This window comes from Solenopsis invicta, chromosome 2 (genome assembly GCF_016802725.1).
Source record: "Solenopsis invicta isolate M01_SB chromosome 2, UNIL_Sinv_3.0, whole genome shotgun sequence".
Taxonomy (NCBI): Eukaryota; Metazoa; Arthropoda; class Insecta; order Hymenoptera; family Formicidae; genus Solenopsis; species Solenopsis invicta.
The window spans coordinates 11,652,376-11,675,089 of NC_052665.1; the positions used below are offsets into that span (position 1 = coordinate 11,652,376).

The 22,714-nt window shown below is 35.0% G+C and overlaps 1 protein-coding gene across 10 annotated transcripts in view; it reads right to left on the minus strand.

The window, feature by feature from the left end:
- Positions 1-586: 586 nt before the first annotated feature.
- Positions 587-22,714, minus strand: part of LOC105196825 (potassium voltage-gated channel subfamily H member 6) — a 139,050-nt gene continuing 116,922 nt past the window's right edge. For 3 of the 10 annotated variants that reach the window (XM_026135444.2, XM_026135436.2, XM_026135439.2), the window contains 16 exons: positions 22,134-22,377; positions 21,038-21,219; positions 19,580-19,600; positions 15,083-15,237; positions 14,304-14,424; positions 14,065-14,185; positions 13,005-13,314; positions 12,423-12,759; positions 11,945-12,132; positions 11,628-11,752; positions 10,886-10,981; positions 10,466-10,606; positions 9,905-10,226; positions 9,576-9,653; positions 7,881-8,114; positions 587-7,341 (listed from right to left, as the gene is read on the minus strand). In XM_026135444.2, coding sequence (XP_025991229.1) covers positions 6,990-7,341; positions 7,881-8,114; positions 9,576-9,653; positions 9,905-10,226; positions 10,466-10,606; positions 10,886-10,981; positions 11,628-11,752; positions 11,945-12,132; positions 12,423-12,759; positions 13,005-13,314; positions 14,065-14,185; positions 14,304-14,424; positions 15,083-15,237; positions 19,580-19,600; positions 21,038-21,219; positions 22,134-22,377 — 3,027 coding nt within the window. In that variant the 3' untranslated portion in view covers positions 587-6,989. The remainder of the gene's footprint in view (positions 7,342-7,880; positions 8,115-9,575; positions 9,654-9,904; positions 10,227-10,465; positions 10,607-10,885; positions 10,982-11,627; positions 11,753-11,944; positions 12,133-12,422; positions 12,760-13,004; positions 13,315-14,064; positions 14,186-14,303; positions 14,425-15,082; positions 15,238-19,579; positions 19,601-21,037; positions 21,220-22,133; positions 22,378-22,714) is intronic. The other 7 variants (XM_026135437.2, XM_026135438.2, XM_026135441.2 and 4 more) reach the window with 7 other exon arrangements.

Here is a 22,714-nt window from a genome sequence, read left to right on the forward strand (position 1 = left end):
GGTATTCAATACAGTAAATTTCTAAATACTGAAAATTTACTGGTAAGTATTTCACGTAGTTTCAACTCAAAAAGAAGTTGCAAAGAATTACGGATTTATATAGATTCGCGAAAATTACAATATTTTTTTGTAAATCGTGATTTTTCAATTATTTGTATGTGTGTTTTTATAGATAATAAATTTTTGATATCTTTACATATTTATATACCTATATGGTTATCTGTTTGTTTTTTCTCTTTTTCCGCAATTTGTATAATTTTATAACAATTATCTTAGTCAACTAAATCTTTAATAGAATATCTTAATAAATTATCGTGCCAACTTCACAGATTCTACCTGTTATTTCATGTCACTTTGTGTCACTTCACAGAAAATCAATGACTGACCAATATTAAAAAGTTAATTATATCTATCTAGTAACACAAAAGTAAAGAATCTAATCAAGGTAAATACTTATTTTAAACATCGTGCAAATTTAATGATCCATTATTAACGGTATCGTTAGAAATAAATTGATAGTAAAAAATTGATGTAGGACTATGCAGGGAAACTGGGCATGATGAGGCAAATATAATTAAAATGCACATTGGCATAGTGAAAATATGTAATAAACATATTTTATGCAATATATATATCTATTCTTTCATATATATATGTATGTATACATATATATATATGAAAACTTATAAATACATAGCACAGCTTCGTCACCACTGGTACCACTGCCACTCCCAGCGTCTGCTCCACCGCTAATCAATAATTGTTTTCAATTAAATCCATTAATTGGCAATTTATAATACAAATAATAAAATAACATTTTATTCTCAAGTAGAACGAATTATTTAAAACAGTGTAATATATTTATTTTGATCAATTTTGTTATCTCTTGAAACCTAAGTAACGTTAAATTATTATGATTGCAACTTACAGCTTTATAAATATCTAAGTATTCAAAATAAATAAAATTATAATTGTATAATGAATTAACTTTAGTTTTCTACTGAAAATCGTCCATTTGAGTTGTTCCGTCCTTGGGAGGGCAGATTGGGGAGATGATGACGAAATAAGCTCTCAGGACCATCTCACCCTACGATCGGGAATGTTAGCTGGAGGGCAGGAGCGGGGCGTGGGCAGTGCAAGAAGTCTCTCCTTTGTCGCATTCACTTTCGAACTAATCTCCATGTTACAAGTGTTACAAATCAGTGCGCTCGATGTACAATCGTACAATTCAAGATTATATCATATATTATATACAGAACAATCTTTTAAATCGCTGAATCTGCATAAAGAACGCGTGATTAAATCCTTCTACCGTAGTTTGGACTTTTCTTCTCTTCGCTTTTCTTCGCATCCCGCGTTTCGCTTCAGTTTCATAAAACGTCGAAACTCGAATCCAATTTCATCTCGATTTAGCTCTTAGTACAAAACTAGCTTCGAGCTTCGTTAAATACACAGCTCTCATACGAGACGTGCGTCTCGGTTCCAGAATTGAAAATTTCAGGATTGTATCCGCACATATGAATGAACCAATCGTGATAGAGAAAAAGCGAGAGGTGGCTTTGATGAGAAATCGCAGGATTTTATTTTTATTGGCGAGCAGGCGATAGAGATTGAGAATGTGAGGGATTAAAGTACTCCATGATACGTATTTCCCGTGCGTTGTTCGGCTGAATATTGGGAGTAGAAAGACGAAGGACGAAAGCATACGTCAAGCGAAGTCGCGAGACTTTGACTTTGGTATATAATTTTGAGATTTTCGAAGCAGAAAAACTCCGCAATTACAGGATTCTTTGGAATTACAAGAAGGGACACAAACATGAGTGGATAGTTCATGGGGAGAGAATTTCTTCATAGAATTTATTCTCAAAGTCATAATTGTGAGACATTTCAAAAAATTTTACTATAATTTTACTAAATTTTATAAAATATAGTAAATTCTGTTAAATTATATTAAATTTTACTATAATTATAACAAAGTTCTTTGAAGTTTATGTTATCTCACAATTACTATGAATTTAATTAAATTCTAAGAAAAATTCTCTTTGTGTACCAATTAATACATTAACGCATTTTTGGAATACTGATTAAAAACTCGACATAATTAAAACTGAATTCTCCAATTGCATTCGTCATTCTTCCACTACCTGTCGCGTTGAAAAAACTAGCGGCACGCGAAGACAATAGCATGTGTTTGCTCTCGTTAAAGTGACAAAATAATTCAATGAGCTCTCTTCAGCTCTTCTTTAATCTAACTACTAGAATATTAATAATCAAAGCGGGACATTTCTCGAGACATGGCATTTCCAGGACAATAATTTTCCTCGCGGAACTTTGAGAAAGAGAGTTTTATTATGGCGGTTTTTTTAATCGCAATCCGTAAGGACGTCCTCTCTCTCGCCGGTCCTCCGCTTCAGAAAGAGCAACGCATTTGTCTTGTATTAAGGCTTAAATGTATAATTGGACGCAGATACTGTGTATAAAATGTTACACGTGTTTTAAAATACTTTTTAAACGTGCCTCTTAAACCGTTTACTCACGTTAAAAATCGGAGTCGTTGTTATAAGACTCGCGATGCCGTTCGAGTGAGATTCGCAATTTTGAGAGAGAGGACTTGATTTTCATTATTTTGCGTGTATTACATATACTCAGTGTCCTTGCCAGCTGCGTCTGCTTGTGCGATTGAGGGCAGCCACGTTTGGCCAGCCGAAGTCTCAGCTTTTTACACGAGTTTAATTCTTTTATTCTCACGTTATTTTCATATCTTTGAAAAATTTTCACATAAAGTTCTATGAAAATACTTTGCAAATTTTCAGCGGTTATTAATTTTTTTCAGAAAACGTCTTTTTCAAGAAGGTTATCCAGACTTTTTAAAAAAGTGGAGAGAGTTACATGATTTTTCTTTCATTGTACACCTTTTAATAAAACAACTTGTGTCATTGCTATTTTCAAAATATAATGAATAATGAACAAAATTTAAGTAAAAAAAACGATAATTTGTTATTTAAAAATATTTTATTTATAATATTTTGATTATGTAGAAAAAATTGTGATAGAATTACATATAATTGAAATGTAGTAACAAGCACAGTTGTTTAATGACATCATATTTCAAAGAATTGTATATTTAATTAACATTTCATATTTTTATATGAAAATGATATAATAAAATTTCTATTTTTTAATTACAAATGTTCTTTAAACTTTAATCTTTTTTATAAAAGTATAGTGTTTTACAATTCTTATATTTTATTTGATAAATTATATAAAATTTTCTTCTCCATAATACTGTCATTTTAGAATGTTATTTAAAGAAAAATATATGATCAAATAATTAAAAAGAAATTGAGGAATGCCTACGTATTATCATTAAGTTATTTAAGAAAAAATTATTTTTATATTATAAAATATAACATAAAATTATTTTTTGAATTTTATCAAGTTCTTATGTTACGTGAAAAAACTGGAGAACCTCCTTAAAAAACAAAGAAAGTTTGAATTTTTTTTATATGTAATCCTACGGGAATATGTACGTCTACACAAGGGACTTAAGTAAATCCGAACAAAACGCGCGAAGAATATTTTCGTGATTTGCTTTGGTTATTTAGTATCATTCATTACAATAAGGATAAGAAGATAAAATTACGAACATTGCTTTTACGCGTACCTTTTATCTGACTATAAAAATAGTATGATGTCATATTTAGTTACTTAAAGCAACACCAAAAGTATATGATTCTTAATTGGCACGGCAAGAACCCTGCACCTAATACAGCCGCAGTATATAATTAAAATTAAAAAAAAAAAATGCATTACTACGACCAATGAATAAGTAACCATCCTTCGTTAATAACTACGACGTTCGGCATGATAGCGAAAGAAGAGAGAAAAGAGAATGCCACACCAGTCAAGGAAAAATCTTTCTGAATATTGCCCGTCAGATATTCGGGGAACCAGCCCACATACATTAGGGATAATTAGTTTTAATGCGAGACTCCGTGGAGATGCGGCCGACAACGAATGATAGGCGGCGATATGTATTTTCGTCATACAATTACACGGTGATTCGGTGAGAGTTGGTGATTCGACACGAGATTATCGCGGCGAACGTGGCCGCCCTCGGCCGAGACCACGCCAGGACTCTTCCTTTTTCTAAAAAGAATTGCCTAACCGTACATACAACTCTTGCCGTGTATCTAAGTGCGAGAATCCACGTATGCTGCGCGCGTACACGTGTGATATACGTGTGTATGTGTGTATGTGTGCATGTGTGCATGTGTGTGTATGTGTGTGTACGCGCGCGCGCGTGCGTGTATTTGTGTATGTTTACTACTAATAGTTTTACAATAAAAAAATCCGCTACCTGCAAAATTGAAAAGCTGAGTTTTTCCCCATAATTAGCGCTGTGCCGTTGCGCCGTCGTTTTATCGCGGAGAATTAACTACGAGTCGTATTGTGTTTTATCATTACATCGAAAGTATTCGGTAATCGGTTACAGCCTAGAATACTGAGCAAAGAACGAATACATTAGCGATCGGTGATCCATAAATGATCTCGAAGCGCTATTCTCGATTTCTCTCTTCCTTTCTTTCCTCCTTTCTCTCTTTATCGAGTACGTAATGTAAAAATCTAATGTAAACTCTTGCGCCGCCGAGGTAAAATCCTCAGGATGGTTGATTGCTGTTTTTTAGCTTTTTTTAAACGATTTACGACACCAATGATAGAAATATAGAGTCGATGCGAAAACAAGAAATGAAAAAGGAGAAAGTGAGAAAGAGAGATCGACATTTATACGCATTTAGGAGCAGTAGCGACTCGAAATGCTTTGTAAAAAATTTATAGAATATATATATACACACATATATATATACATATATACACACACACATACATATATATATAATATATATATATATATATGTATATACATACGTCTATCTTTTTTTTGTATATGTATATATATGTAGACGTATATATTATTGCGTAGGCATTATGTCGTCGGTGTTATTTTCTTCGTTTCTTTCTCGTCGCGCTTGCATTTTTTCCATTGTTATATGATAGTCATTATAATAACAATAATAATAATAATCATAATAAGAGTACTAATAATAGCAGTAATAATTACAATAATAACAATAATAAGAATACGAACTTTGATAATTGCCTAATGTCGCTTGTGCAACACGCAGTTGCATTCTGTCTGTATAAAAGACATCACTACTTTATACGGCGGCTGAACCGAGAAAAAACGTTTCTTCATGTTCCTGCTTAAATCAGTATGTGACAATACCACGAAATTGTTTATAAGTACCTTTACCAATACTGTGATCTACGTCGTCTATAAGCAAGAATAAAAAAGAAGATGCTTTCATAGTCGTCTCAATTAACTTGCCAGAAATCGAAACAGTCCATGCTTGGGAACTTTTTCAAAGTGAAACTCCGCAATGAACAGATCGATCGTAAATCCTCGTATTTCCACTTAACGTCGAGATATCGGCGGAAAATCGTAAATCGAAGGCTATCCGAATATTCGTACGATAAATCAACGGTGAAATAAACATTTTCTTCTTTTCAACAATGTTTATCCGTACATTTACCGTAGAAATATTTATATAATATATATAATAAGCTAAATATATCTTCTTCGGCGTTTCAATTTCAAGATATCTCGTTTTACTTCTCCGATTTTTCACGATCATCATCCGCCGAAAATTTCTGCAATTTTATCGCGTGATTATTGTGTACTTTCAATGCACTTCTTTCGTTTTCATCGTGTCTCTCTTATGATATATAGCGCGTAAGGTGACTCTTAACGTGTAATATGTATAAATAATTATTTACGATTCGGTGAATAAAATAATGGCGTCTATTTGGCGAGATACGATGTACTTCTCTCGTTTGCTGCTCTTCGACGCATAAAAAATTGATGTGAAGGAACGAATGTCGGATTGAACCATTGTATCAGGAACTCGGAAGAGACGAGCGTGCTCGATCTGAAGCCGACCGTTTCAAGAGTTTAAATAGAATGATAATTTTTAACAAGCGATCATTTAATCCAAGTTAGCAGAACAAGAGTAATTTTTGCGCTCACAAGCTTTGCCTTTTAAAACGTGTGCAATTGGAGGAAGCATATTCGTCTCATGGCATTAAAAAAAAAAAAATTAAAAGTACAGCAGTTATAGTACGCGTATATATTTCTCTCTATATTCATATATATATACATATATATGTATATATTTCTAATTCGCGTAATTTAAAAATTAAATATATATTTTTTAATGCATATTACTGAGTTGAGTTAGATAATTTTATATCATTATTTTTTTTAAAGAGGATTAAAGATATTACTATCTGGGTACTTACTACTTTTTTTGGTATAACAATTCTTTTATTGAGGAGCAGAGCTATACTTTCTACTTATTTTTAAAGATAATTTTGTTAAATTTTATTTTATGGTTTTTAGAAAAATGCGAATTCTCTTTGATTTACGTATCATATAACTTTACTATTTTGTCGAATTGTTTTTGTAAATTCACATTTTTAGGAGTATTAATTCAAATATTTGACATCTGTTTTATCGTAATTCGGATACAGAGTTTAAAAAAATAATTCGATGTACAGACAGCTTTTACTATGTAAATACGATTTCAATTTCTTTTAACCACTATCTTAATGTAAAAATAAGTTATTGGCAAGATGTACACCTCGATGCTTCCTTCAACAGTACGCGCTCCTAAGACTGCCTATGAATATTGAAATTACGTTGCTTGTAAGCTGCGAGATTCGACTTCGAGTCTGCATGGCTATGATCGGATAATAGACGAGATTTTGTTCTGCGGAGGGTCTCAAACGGTTTCGGTCGTGCCCTTCCGTAGTTCGCACGCGTCGCACAGCTTTCTACATCTCGTCGATCGGGACAAGTTGATCCTTACAGCGATACCATGACTCTTAGCCTAAATAACAGGACAATCTCCTCCCACGCATATTTTTCCTTAACTACCGTGGTCTTGATCGAGTTCGTCCAACGATTCGAGCCTCGCGATCGGCGCCTCGTTTATCGTGAACTCCCACGACATGTCCTCGCTAGTTTGTCTCGAGGAGTCCTGTTGCCGGGTTCCGCTCGTTTGTCCCCTGCTACTACTTTCGTGTCTGCTGTCCGATCGACTCTGCCCCGACGTAAATTCCGTACCGTTGCCGCCACGATGATGCGACGATTCCTTTCGCGACTCTCCGCTGCGTGGACGATGGGTACCGCTCCGATCCTCTGGCACCACGCAGCTCCAAGGATCTTCACCCTCCGGTTCCGATCGCTTATTGAATGAGCTATATCTATCACAAGACACGCTTTTATCAATGGTGTGATAGTAGTGTTCTATTCGGCATTGAGCGCAGCTACTAAACGTGAATAGGAGATTCAGAATCGCCATCCACGTTTAGTAGCCGTTTCTCGCCAGCGGTACATTTTTCTCGTCCAAGATTTAGAAACAAAGTTAAAACAAATAACAAGATCGAGTATCGAAAAGAATAATTTTGTTGAGTATCTAAAAATTTAGCTAAATGCAGATTAAAAAATAATTGTGTTAGACTATTAAAATAATTATGTAGGACGTTCAAACTATGTAAATATTAGAATGTTAAAATATTTATGCAGCATTGCTCATGCTTGAGCATCTTACATGATTACTTTAATGATTCAATATACATGTAATTATTTTCAGAAGTTTTTAGTTAATTCAGCAAAACGGTTCTTTCTGTGTAATTAATTTCAAACATGTCACTGTTAATGCAGTTTTGCTTTTTATTTTTCATTAGACAAGAGAGTTTAAAAGCGTCCAGGCTTTTGCGTTAAAAATCTTTATAATATATTTTATCAAACTACTTACCCACTCCGATATTCGCCTCTTCTGAAAGCGGCAGGTTGGCTGTGCCAGGCATGAGACTGATGAGCCTGTTGTTGCGTACTAGTCGGTACGGCCAGATCGACTGGTTGGCTCTGCGATCTCGTGGGCCCGGTCCGACCGTTCAACGCCGTTTGCAACGCTGTCGCGAGCGCGGACGTGTCGGACGCGACAGTTAGCCGCGACGTTCCCGTCGATATGGTCGGATCTCTCGCGGGTCTGTTGCAGAGAGGAGATAAAGAAGTTCGTATTAGCAAGTCGACATGCGACATCCAATTTTCTTTTCATAAGAGAACCGCTAAGGATAGCCGAGCGAGATATATACTTGAAGCGTACGTGATTATGTACAGTGGATTATTCGACACAGGCTTCTAATCCTCTAAGTTTGATCCCGAGCAGTGTCACGGGCCCCGCGCGCTTGGAACTACCGGCCGCGCAGTGGGAACGACATAAACATTCGCGTTGGCTATTCGATCGAGATTAGGAATGAAGAACGAGGATGAGAATGGTCTATCTAAACGTGCATGAAATATGTTTTATCCTACCAAGAGATCGGTTCTGTCAACATCGGTCAACTTCAATCAGAGTTCAATTGATTGCTCTAAGAAGAATAATAGGAATTAATCAAGATTAAAGTTAACCGAAATTGGCAAACTTGCCGAATAAATACTTTTTTTTAATAGGTTTGAAATCAAGACTAATCGAGTTAATTGGAAACTAATTGAACATGTGAAGAAATATATATATATATCAGTAAGATTAGATTGAAGAGAGAAAGAAAAGATGTACGTGCAAATTAACGGAAAGTTTTTCTAATGAAACATTACTGTTACTTTAACGCAATGCTTTTTATTTTTCTTGCAATTCTAGTTACTCGTTCTAAATACTGAATGGACTACGTGATTTATAAGTGTCAAAGCTTTCGAGGCGTGCGACGTTAGAGATAATAATCTACGGAAAGAGAAAGTTTCAAAAAATATAATTTACATTTTGATCTTAAGAATTACACAGGCCTGCGAAATTAAGAATATCAAAAGTTGTTTAAGAATTATAAGTAGTTTCTTATGTAATTTATGCGCTGAACACGAATCGCCGACCGCAGAAATCACCTATCACTTTAGGTTTTTGAAATAATGGGAGTAAAATAGATTAAAAAGTACCATTTTAGCTATTTAGGCTATTTTGTCAAAAATTGATTTTGAAGAGGAAGAATAGTACCATGCAAGGCCATCGGTTAAAATATTGAAAATTTATTTATTTTCTTTATAATATTTTATAAATCGTCATTTTTTGGCTATTTTTCCCATTCATCTAAGAAACCTGGCGTGATAGACAATTTCTACGGCCAGATTCATGTTCAGCGAACAAAATTATGTAGAAAACCACTTATATAATTCTCGAACAACAAAACCTCGCAGATCTATGGTATAGAATCCCAGAGTAGCGGCACATCGCCTCTAGAACAGAAACTATTTGTTTAAACGTGATTATTTTATACAAAATTACAATTATTAACACGATCCAATTATTGATTTCTAGGCAAATTATGATTATGCTTATGATCGAAGGAAAAATTTTCTCGTGATGAATATGTTGTAACGTTACGTGCCGTTCGCTCGGACTCGATCTCCGTGACACTGCTCGCAAAGAATTTAAAGAAGAATACGTGATGGTTGTCACCTTCGGAACTTGTCCAACTTTTCCAAAATAAAAGACGCCGAAATCAAATGCAACTGATCCAGGGATTTCGAAAGAAGGCTTTTCAAGAATAACAAAATATCAATTACTTCTTGCTTGATTCAGGTTTCAGTTTCGAAGTCTACCGCGTCGCGGACCATCGCAACCCCTCTCTATCGGCATTCGGATGAGCGCGTTTCTGTTGCGCACGAAACAGTCGCACTCGAAACTAGCTCTAACGTCAAGTCCCAACACATGAGAGAGATGCGCGATCCGACTAATTAGAAATGCCGGAAACTTAACGCGCGGAATCTTATTTATTATGTTCTTACCTGAATAAACCGTGCGACGTGCTGGGTTGAATCTTTCCGTTTCCATTGCCCGTTGGCAGCGTTGGTGGTTGCGGTTCGCTAGCCGATCTCTGGACTAACGCGGGAGCACGACTGCTCTGTTTCGTGCCGACTGGCACAGTTCCCGGCATCATCTCGATGCTGGAGCTCTCTCTCGACGAGTTGAGCGTCTGCTGGAGCAAGCTCAGGATCAATCTGATGTCGCCAGCCATCGAATGTTCTAACGAAGTCACCTGCCGCGACAGCTGATCGATCCTGGCATTGATCTCCTCCACTGGTCGACCCGGACCACTTTGAAAGTCGCCTGGAAGGGGGGAGGTGAACCTTTTTATCTCAACAATTCGATAACGATCGCGATCAATATTCGAACACAGCTCACGTTGCATCTTGCGATAATCCGGCGTATCAGCGTGGTAACCGATGTACATTACGCGATTTTCAATAATAGACACATGATGACAGCGCAAGGTAACGGAATTATCAAATGAGTGAGATCAAGAGCGAAAAGTAGCGCAAATTACTGAGATTAAATGGGGCCCCTACCATGGGAATGAGGATGCTGCGGGGGCGATGGTGTGGTGTAGTGGCTTGACGTAGTCGAAGTGGGATGAACGATGTTCTGACTGAGGCAACTCTCGCCTGCGGCGGAACTCCGGCGAGCCAATTTCGTCAGCGGCGTGGTCACTATGTTTCAAACGCCACCGGTGAATGCCACGAGTACGGGCGTAATACATATAAACTGTACGCTACTTTATCGCATATATACATGTTGCAATCGCGTTCTGCGAGATAGCCTTTACTACATCATGCAATCGCGACCAAGAAGTAATTCAAGTAAAACGAGTCGTTCTTTTCAAAGTTCTGGCGAGCGATGTGTAATGAAATTCAGGGAGATGACTTTAGGTGCAATGAAGTCGGGCTGATCTACTGCAGGGTTTTCGGAATATACACGAGGATACTTACTTTGCTTCGCGAGGTAATCGTGACTAGTAAGCGGCTGCAGATGAATCTTGTGTTGTCGTAGATCCGGTATGCTGCGCTTGAGATGGGTTAGCATGCCTGAACAACCAGGTTTCAAGGTGTTATCGAATTTGGGATTCAAACATAAAGCAATACGTTCAGGGAGGAAGGGACAAAGAAGGGAGAACAGAGATTAGACAGGAGGGAAGGGGAAAATTGCCATAATAATAATAGATGAATGGCTAAATAGATGGAAATACATAAAGAGCTACAACGAGCTGGAGGCAAATACATCTTAAAAGCCTACGAGAAAAATAGACACTTTTAACATCGTTGTAAGCGGATCAAAATAGTTGATTCTGAGATTCAGCTTACGTTGCGCACTTAGCGCTAAATATGATTATACATACCTTCACCTTTAATCACTGAAATTTTCGTGTTAAAAAAATTACATTTACATTTGCATTTACAGATGTATTTAGCGCTAAATGCAAGAAGTCAATGCGAGCGCAAATGTTTGTAATCAATTTTTACAAGGAACTTTGCTGTTAGTGAACGGAAATCGTAAACATCCGAAATGAAAAATTTCAAGTCACTCGTAAAAGAAAATACCCTGCTGTAGAGAGGATCTATATTATCGTGCAAGGAACATTCCTCAAACAAAATAGGAGCAAACACGAGATAAAATCGGAATATCGTTTCCCCGATATGAGGAAATCGATCGAAGAAAACAATAATTGCTCACCAGTTATCGAGTTTAAGGTTGAGCTTCTCTGTTTGGGTTCGTCGAATTCTAGATTCAATGGTGTCACGTCTTGACCAGCTTTGTCCGTGCTGAATTCTAAGATACCATGACCGCTACCTTTATCACTGTAACAAACAAAAAGGGAGTTGATCGATCGATCTGTTATTTTCAGTAAACATTTTCCTACGTTGTGTTATCGTGTTTGCTCTAATATCCATAAATTGTTTATCTTGCTAATCTTATTAGTTAAATTATTGATTTTTTAATTAGCGGTGGATTGAGAGAAATGATACGATATAATAATGAGATAATCTTACTAATCATCCTGGTCGTCCTGCAAAGAGTCTTGTCGACCTGTGGGAATAAGATTTGTGCCAGGACCACCACCGGGTCCCCGACGGTATCTTGGTGGACGGAAAGCGAATCTCCTGGCGTCGATGTCGACGTCAGTTGGAGTACTGACAGGGAACCTTGCTGATATTGGATCAACACCAGCCTGCTCCTCCTGAAAATAAAATTACGATTACTCGTTATTTGGATCGCGCATCGTTTCGGGGTGAATATAAATTGCTATATTGAATTCTGCCAATATACGTAGTCAGTTTAAGTAATAATGAAAATATATAACAATAAAAATTTGAAAATCGTAAAATATACTGTATATAAATATAAAAATAAATTAAAAAATATCTCTTCATAAATTTTGTTGCGTGTGATAATAAAATTTGAAGCAAGAAGAATTATAGATATTAAACCATAAAATCGCGCGCAAAAATTGTCACAAATAATACTTACGTCTCGCATGTTAAAAGTGATTTCAAGATTTTGGCTGAAGTGGTTAGAGAATTCTGGGTAAAGTGCCAAAACGTCAAGTAGGTCGTCCCGATGAATTTTGTGAAGGTCACAATACGTAAGGGCGCGAACGTTACAAGATGATTTTCCGACTGTCGGATAAATGCACGGATTCTCGCCGAATATGTCGTCTTTGCTCAAAATTGCCATTACGATATCATCCTTCAGGATCTCAATACTCCCGCGGGATATAAAATACAAGGAAGTTAGCACATCCCCTCGATGGACCAAAGTGTCACCCGGAGGCGCGTGCGTTGTCTTAAACTTTAAGGATAATGCCCTGTTTTGCAAAAGAAATAAGGGCTTTTTTGTAAACATGAATTGATTATGCATAAAAGATTATTATACCTTTATTTACGAAAAGCAAAGAGTAAATAATTGTCTTACATAAATTTATGGATGTTCTTCAGTCTTTTCACATGATATAAGAATTTGATCAAATTTTGAGACTAAATTTATTTCGGCTGAAGTATCTCGTTAAAGATGATTCTGTCAAATTTTTAGAGCAAATTAAAGGGCAAGTACCTTAAACAACCTGGACTGGCCGCTTCAAAGGCTCGGCAATTGTTTAAAAGATTCCTATTGAGATGAAGACAGATGTCAGCCTGAAGGCACTCGGGGAATCCTTTCAGAACACTGTTCATGTCTATCCCATTCGTATAGGTCCACGCGTGTTGAAAGTATTCCTCCAATCGCTGCCGGAGCGGATTTGGAATCTGATGGAACCTTATGAATTCTCTGACCCTGAGCATTTGTGTGTGATACCGGGCGGTGCCGCTGTACAGCCTTTGGATGATCGCCGATACATTACCGAAGATACTGGCGTACATCAGGGCTAAAATTTATTTATTATGAAATAAAATAACTGCAAATTTGTTATCGAATGACGAATTAAGATACTTTAACGGTTATAGATACATATTTCGCTATAATCTTTTCAATGCTATTAAAATCTAAAAATTTAGGATATTTAAAATAATGTGATATTAATATTTTTGCCATAAAGTATTATGTTTATATTTTATAATTACGTTTATTAAAATTTAATTACTATATGTATAGTTATTACAATAAGAGAAATATATGGTATTTGGGATTATAATCACATGGTAAAATAATTATAATTATAATTAGGAGCTCCATTTTTATTATTATTACTGCTATAACGTTAATAATAATAATAATAATATTGTTAATAATATTTTTTTAAAATTCTATCAATTATGAATAAAAATTTATGTTATGATTTTAAATATCAATATAATAAAATAATAAGATATGAACGGCAAAAAAGGAAATAAATACTTTTACAAGTGCAATCACAATTACAGTCAATATAATTACTTCCAACATTCACGTACTATTTATATAATAGTATTATAATAACTAATAGCTATATAATTTGCATGGCTAAAATAACTATTGGCATATAGTTAGCATAAAAAATAACAATAAATTATAATTAAATTATAGTAAATGTGGCCATTTTTTCTCTTAGTGTATATCAGTTAATATTGTTATTTTTAATAAAAAGACACTAAAAGTGCGTGTGTCTATAAATTTGTCACTATGTACGTCGACTCACATCCAATCAGCATGACGATTATTGTAAAGATTTTCTCGGCGTCGGTATTAGGCGCCACATTTCCAAAGCCTACGGAAGTGAGGCTGCTGAAGGTAAAATAAAGCGCCGTGATATAACGACTCTGGAAAAATTATAGTGTCACAGCGTTACATGTCGGACAAAGGGACTCTCGTATTGCCATTAAGGAGTGCGATCTCAGGTGGAACGTATTAAAAGAGATACTCGCGCAGATGACTTACCTTTATGCTCGGTCCGCCGGTATTGTTGTGAGTGTAAAATTGATGTGTGTCGTTGGCTAGTATGTCGAGCCAACCAACCTTGCTTTTCAGAGTCGGTCTCTCGGCATTTCCTATGGCATACCTTTAAAAAACGTGAAAAAAGTATACATTATGTAATTTGAATCACAAAATCTACTGATTAAGAAGTTAGCAATAAAAAAATATAGTTTATTTAATTCTTTCGAGTTTAATGGCACATACAATATTTATACTAGTATTTTGAAAAATTATATTTTTGATAAATTATTTAGTTTAACTACGACTTGGCCGCGCTAGTAGGGTGTAAACGCGCGTAATTTTTAAACTTTTCATATTTTAATGATTGAAAAAATTATTGATAGAGAAATGCTACTGATTGATACTTATAATTTATAAATTAAATTCGAGGAAAAAACGCTTATAATAAACGATTTCTATATATTTACGCCAAATAAATAATATAAAAGTATGCCCAAAATATGCCCAATTATACCTATAATAAACAATATCATTATAATTTAATTCTTTGATATTTTATTCTTGGATTTGCTATATTAGATCGGTTATTCTAGAATTTTTATGTTTTGTATTTAGCAATTTTCCGAACCTTTAAAAATAAGCTAGACAATGTATATCCTCTTTCTTAAAAATAATCAAACCCAAATGAGTTAAAGAATTTATAACTGAAGAAATAGCTACGATATTAACACTCGACTTTGAACTTTTGAGTATTTTCAAAGATGCACAGACGATGCACTCACCATATACACGCCATCCAATGAGCAATAAGGGCAAAAGTGGCCATTAAAAGTAATAAAACGGCAGCGCCATATTCGCTGTATCTGTCGATCTTCCTAGCCACCCTGACAAGGCGCAGTAGACGAGCCGTCTTCAAAAGTCCAATTAAGGTCGTCGTCTGAAACGGATTATTTATTTTTTCTATCTTAAATATGCGAGCTCGCGAAACATGAATCTTGCCATACAGAAATTGGCCTTACTTAACGCCGCGCCGTTCGTTATTATGTATTTAAATGACTGATGTCTTACTATTTGAAGTGAATTTTGGAATTATTCGTGCAAAAGTGATTCGTGTTTTTACAGCAAGATGTGTTTGTATAAGTGATGTTTATATGAAACGAATATTTTGGAGATCGTTGAGTAATCACATTTTTTTGTATTTTTTTTTTTTTTTTACAGACATGGTTATTTTCACGCAATGTAAAAATTGCAAGATTTGATGTAAGCATTATGACTCCCATTTCCTCTGATTAAATATGCCTTGATATGAATGGACGTTTTATCTAAAATCTAATTGTTCGACGTTCGCGTAAAGGCCATTTCCGTGTTAAAAGTGTCACTCTCGCAGGAAGTCGTCACTTTGATTACGCATCAATCGCTGAAGCGGAGAGTTCCGCCGAAACATCGTAAGATTCACCGTGACATTTCATTTCCCAAATATCAAAGTTGAATTGTTGTCTTCGGGGCGCGCCATTCCTTGGCGCATCGATCTAATCGCAGCCGGATCGGTTCAAGAATTGATCTTTCAATGATTTACGTGGAAAATTAATTTGCGATTAAGGCACTGCATTTGGCGGAGGATGCCTTTCGGGTAAAATGACGACCTCCTTGTTGCGGAGTTAGCTGTCGCAAGTAAGCACGAGTTTCGATTCGAGTCACTTGCACCTTTTTCCAAATTTATATAGTTTCGATAGAAGAAAAGATAGAAAAGATTTGTATAAAATACATTAAACTGTGATGCGAGCACCCTCGATGTATCCAACTTGAGTAAGGTATGATATAATTAAAAGTCGGCTGGCAAACACAATCGCCGAAATCAAAAGAAAAACTGCTCACACTGAAAAGATATAATCTACGATTGTATCAGCTTTGAAACAATTGTCTGGCATGAACGGGCGTATTCATGCTTCCTCTTCATTCTTATCTGAGGAGAATTAAAGCTTCTCGGTTAAAAAAAGCCACTTCTAAGCATGCAAACAGTAACAAATTTACATTGATCGAACGCTTTCAAAGAGAGAGCAAGCTCGATATTTTACTGTCATGCATTGCGTTCAATAGAGAAATAAATTGAGCAATTTATTGTCATATACTTCACGTGTGCTTGAAGCAAAACTTTAAAGGCGATTTAACAATTTGAAACTAATAATATCATTTTTCACGTATTGCACGTTTATTGCAAGAGAGTTTAAGCATATTTGCGATAGAAATCACGCATATAATCACACATATTCAAAAGTTTTTAATCGTTTAATAATTGAATGAGCACGAAGAAGATAAATACAATACTATGAAAACAAGTTCCTAAATCTATTTAAAAAATTCGATATAAAAATATTATTTAATTAAAATTAAAAATCAAAATGTGAGACAAATTTATTTACACTCACAAAAAATGGTTAATTTGACTAAATTTTTTATTTTAATTGAATTTCTTTGGCTCAAATATTTATGTATTTAAGTTAAATATAAATATATAGGACGATTCAGAAATAGATGGTCAAACTTAACAGCATATTATACTTACTGTAAGAATGAAAAAAGCCATATAAATGTGGATCCGGAAACGTTTCTTTTCCAAGCTATAAACTTTTTGTTTATGGAAAAATGTCTTAACAATTATATGTATCGATGAAATGGAAAATAAGAATCATTTACGTGGTATAAATTCTTCCAATTTAATCTTTCGGATTTTTATTTATAAAGACATCTTATAATTTTATAATATTCCTATTGTTTCTGTGGAAATACCCCGAAGTCATATTATCACTTTGCGTGATGAAATACAATAACTCATAATACGTAAAGAAGTTGTTTCCAGCAATTTCTTTAATAAAATGTTCTCACTAAAGTTTATTGTAAATAAAATTGGTTTAACATTTAGAAAGAAATGATTAAAAATTAATTTAGAAAAGAGTTATTAAATTACACTATCTATTATTGCCTATACTCTGGCTGTTTTTTCTTTTATATTTTGCTTAGAGAAAAAGCATTTTATTTAATGTTTATGTTTTTTTTTTATCTTTACTATGAATAGAATATGCTCTTAAAGTTTAGCCATCTATTTCTGTAATATTCTGTATGTGTACTTGAACTTAAGTTCAAATTTTTTATATACTTACGTTAAATATTTGAACTGAAGAAATTGAATCAAGTTAACAATTTTATTTTCTCAGTGTATAACGCAGTTGATTTTCTCGAAAAATAAATAGAAATAAAATTATTAAAATCACATTATTCTTTCTTGCTCCTTCAATCATCACAAATATGGAATGTAAAATTCTTTTAAGCGCACACAGACGTAACGTGCCCACATTCGCACCCATTTACGCATACACGCACACATCTCCCTCCCTTACACACGCGCACACATTAAATTGGGAAATATCCGGCGGTTAGAAAATTTCTCGTTATCTTTTTTTTTTTAAAAATCGAGTACAATTACTATGTTATATAGCAACAGAGATGTAATAAAAATAATATAAAAGAAGCTTAAGAATAAAACGGTAGGACCAACATAGTATTAGAACAGAATCGAAAAAAGAAATAGCTGAAGCGCACGCGTAGTTGCTGATGAGATCGCGATGAGATATTTTCCAAAGAAGTATTCTCATCATATGTTACTATTGGTTAATATTCTTAATTGATGTACGTCTGCTTGTGTACAATTTGTAACGTATTTTGCGCGTGTCGCGTGTATGTATATGTGTGTATGTGTACATGATTTCTTCATATTACATGAAATATTATTTTAGAGTGATTTAATTTATTTTCCTATTTGTGAAAACGTTTTTATTACTATATCCATCCAAAGATTCATGAAATAATAATAAATGAAAAGTACTCCGGGATTGTTCAAGATTAATGTATTAACGAAATCGTGTGTGTCATGTGGCTCAAATACTTGTTTGTGGATCCGATAAAAGCATAATTTTGCGAAATATATGATCGAGACAATTATAAGCAGTCATGTTCATCCTGTAACCATAAGAAGTGGTCGCGCGAGACTCAATCGAAAGCCTAACGTCAGCTTTACTTGCTAGAAATCAAACTGGACAAGCTGAATGCAAGAGCAACATAAATAAGATATTTATCGTATATATTCTCAATCGTGCGATACATACGTAATTCAAACTTTGATATCTGATAAAAAAAAACATCTAATCAAAAGGTAATAAAGCTAACTGAAGTTTTCACCAAGTATTAATAGCACAAATTATTTTTATTACAATAAATCATCGATGGCAACTAATCAGCAGTAAAAATTTTTTGGTTGCTAGAATACTAATTTTTCGCTGCAACTGAAAACTACATGTGCACCTGCATCAATACGCGAGAAATCGGGGTTTTACATTTACATAACTGAATATTAATCTATTCTTTTATGTTCAATATTATGCAAATTTCGAAAATTTACATTGGCGCAGACGTGCGTCCGCTTGTCAGTTATAGTAAAATCCAGATTCTAATAATTATTGTTGTAGCACGCAACTTGCGAAACAGACCGATTTTGAGAAGGCGCGCAGCGATGCAAACGTACAAGCCGCATTGTAAATTGCGCTTTGTAAATTTTATTTCCAATCTTGCACGAACAGACCGCTCGAAAGCGAGTCATTATGATTTCATACAGTAGTTAATTTCAGAAAAGAAGGATAAAGAAACATGCACTTTAATAATTTTAATACATCATACATGTGAGAATAGAGTTGATGAAAACCCTGCCTTCTCGCATTACAATTAATGTATTTTTCAAACTGAAGAAAGTAGAAATCTATTGAAGGAAACCCGAGCAACGATTTGCCATCAACTTTATTCAAACTTCCTCGTCATGAGATGGGGTTGCAGTGATCGAGTGAGGTGTTTGGTACGTGTGGTGAGTCGCGTGAAGACTCCTGATCGTCGAGATGGTATCGCCGAAGAAGGATGGTTGATATTGCAAGAGAGACGGTGCTGAAAGTATTTAAGATGTGTAATATGTGTTTAAGCGGTTTGTACATGAGAGAAAGAGACAGAGAGAAAGAGAGAGAGAGAGAGGGGGGGGGAGAAAGAGACAGCAAAGAGAAAAAAAAGGTAGAAGATAGAGAAAGATAGAGAGAAGTAATTAGTAAAGAAGACTCGTGATTGCAGTGATGATTTTAATCGTTGGTGTGTGAAAACAGTGTGGATTGTAATCCTCATTAAATAATAACGGAAGAAAAGACACGTCAATGAGGATTTCTTGTGTATATTATGTGTCAACTAACCTCGTCCTTGTCCAAGCCGAGCTACGAAAATGTTAAACTGAGGTTAAAACTTGTTCTTTTTCACATCATGAGAATTTATAATTTCATTTTCCAGATCAATATTATGATTGAGCGTTTGCTTAAAATATGAGTAAAAAATTCGTATGCATTCCAGACTCGTTTCATTTCGAACAAAATCGCCGAGATGGATGACTTCATTAATTACTCTTCGTAACGGAAACTGGTCGATGGGGGATGCAAATGATATTCTAGTCTCTCTTATGGAAGCGCCATACATTAAATTAATTACAGGAAAAGTTATTTATGTTCATCGTTTTTTCCCTATATAGACCTTTGTTAACCTCCGGTTATCGTTCGCATAAATCGAGGGGAAAGAGAAAGAGAGAGAGAAAGAGAGAGAGAAAGAGAGATAAATAAAGATCTCGTGAGCGAAATCTTGTAAAGAACTTATGAGAAAAAAATTCAAAATAATTTTTTATACATATATATATAAACGAAACGAATAAAAAAATAGTAACACGATAAAGAATAAAAAAATAGTAACACGATAAAGAATAGAAGAGAATATTGCCGAAAACCTGATGTATGCATATACTGTATATAGTCTAATACTTTGACAATCAGAGCAAAAATTTTCACAGCGACAAACTATATATTTACTTACATATTCATGAAGAGTGTATGCATACGTGTGCGTACAGGTACGAGATAGTGTAAGACAAAGGGATTGTTCACCTACGTTAAGTTACGCATGTAGTCTTGCGTAATACATAACTCCGTGATTGACGTAATTGACACTAAACGTCGCACAGTTACTTGTTGATGTATTCAGCTATAATTCTGTCTGTCTTGACGCGAATTGGAATGTAGAAATGGAGAATTGGGCTTTCGTTGTATAATTGATTCTCGTCGCACGTGTAGCACACGTTTAAACGTTGTGTAAAATTGTCCCGGACAGCGAGAAGCCATTAGAGCGTCTCTCGCTCGCCCGTACGTATACATTGTGTGCACATTGACACGACGACTCGACTAACTCTCGACAAAGGAAAACGAAATCATTCAACACCGAGAGAAATTATCGAAAATAGGGAGAAACGAACTAAGCACCAGTCCGGTAAAGTCACATCTATGGGCACGTAACTTGGGCTCGGCATGTCATCCTAATTATATTTACCAGCTAACACCGACATTCTAGAAAATTCTGTCTGACGATCTGGCGTTCGCGAGTATTAGCTTTTTACTTCCTAACGTTATCTTTGCGATCTCTGTTTCTAGTTTTAATACTTGATTAATGCGAATCATTAAAAAAAAAAAAATATTACAAATTTTTACAACTTGGAAACATTCGTCAATAGTAACTTTGATGTCATTGGCATAAGATGCGGTCTCCTGAACACCAGATCCGACTTGGAAGAAAGATAATCTAAGGGGTAATGTAAAGCATGCGACGAAACTTACCTCGTCAGTGTCCGAGCCGACGAGTAGGAGGTCGAAGGGAATGGCAGCTACCAGGTCGATGATGAACCAACCCTTCAGGTAATGGACGGCTATCTTTCCAGGATGGGAGACCACCTCATCGTTGCTGTTGACGAATGTCGTGCGAAAATTTATGATGATGTCCACGATGAATGTGACGTCGACTAAAAGATAAAAACGTGTTGCGAACGAAATCGTTAATTTTCTAATATTTCTATAATTATCGAATGTAGTTGATTATAGTCAATTACTCGCTGCATCAAAGTAGAGGCATTAATCTATATTTTAACTAAGGTAATATTTTTTTTAATAAATTTTTTATAGTTTTTTGGGCAGGGGGAGATCTTATAGATGCTTGTTAACACAGGGGGAGATCTTATAGATGCCTGTTATCAGTATTATAAAAATGATTATCAATTTAATAATTTTGAAGAATTAGAAAATGTATATACAGTTACACAAGAATATTATTTAAGATCTTGCTATGAACGTTGTCGGTTTTTTCCCGATTTTAATTGTATTATACACATCGTTTCATTCAAATTATTTCAATTATTTTTATTTTATTTCTACGTCTTAATAATATCTAAATGTACAATTGCATTTACTAAAGTTTGAACGAAAATCGATCTCGCGAAGAATCGTGAGATAACATCTCCAGAACAATTCGTTTGGACATTTCTCCGATTTCTTCTCCGTTCGTTCTATTCCTGTACTATTGTCTCTTTTTCCATTCTTTTGTTTCAGACAATGACATGTGTTGCCCTACATTGTATAAAACATTATACAATGCTGCTCTCGGGTGTCGATATCAAATTTATAATGTAATTCTCTAAGCACGTTTAGAATTTCTAAGTAAGTCTTTAATAAATTGTCTAAGTAGATTTTATCTCTTAGAGTGTTTTATAATATTATTATTTATACGTCATTATCATAGTTTTTTTCGTATTTTTCGGGAAAAAGAACGACAAAATCTGTTTTTAAAACCTCGATTTTACTTTTTCGGAAAATTAAAAGCATTATTAATTACATTATTAATTAATTTTGCGTTAAAGATAAAGTAATAAATTCGTCTCACCTATAAAGTCTATAATAACGATGGGGTCGTCACTGTATTTTTTGTTCTTTCTGCTGTTGTATTCCGGATCCGATAGAACGAAGGCGGCGACATATGGCGTAAATATGGCGGTATACATCACGAGCAACAATATAATCCAATCCCAGACTGCTTTGAACGGCGAGTAGTGTAGTATGGTCCACTTATGGATTCTGGGGGACTGTAGTTTGTACTCCGGGAGGACGTCTGCTCCAAGGGACAGCACCTGCGACAAACGATATTGAAACTTAGAGATAGGTTTGCTCTACTTCTACCTTTTCTCGTTCTAAATCGTCGTATACATGTTTCGTGCTCGACGAATGGGAGAACTGTCACGTTATTATACATTTAATGGTGCAAACCTATCGCTTTTTTACGTGTATATCACATTTCAGAGAGATAACGGAAAATTCCATTAGTATGTCATTTGTATTTCACGGCGGATGTTCCGACAACACGTGATGTAGCGACACCAGCTTAACGTTGTACGCGCGCTAAATTGTATTGCGAGTAAAATTACATTTATAGCGTGCCGTGCGCGTGACATTTCACATCACTTACAG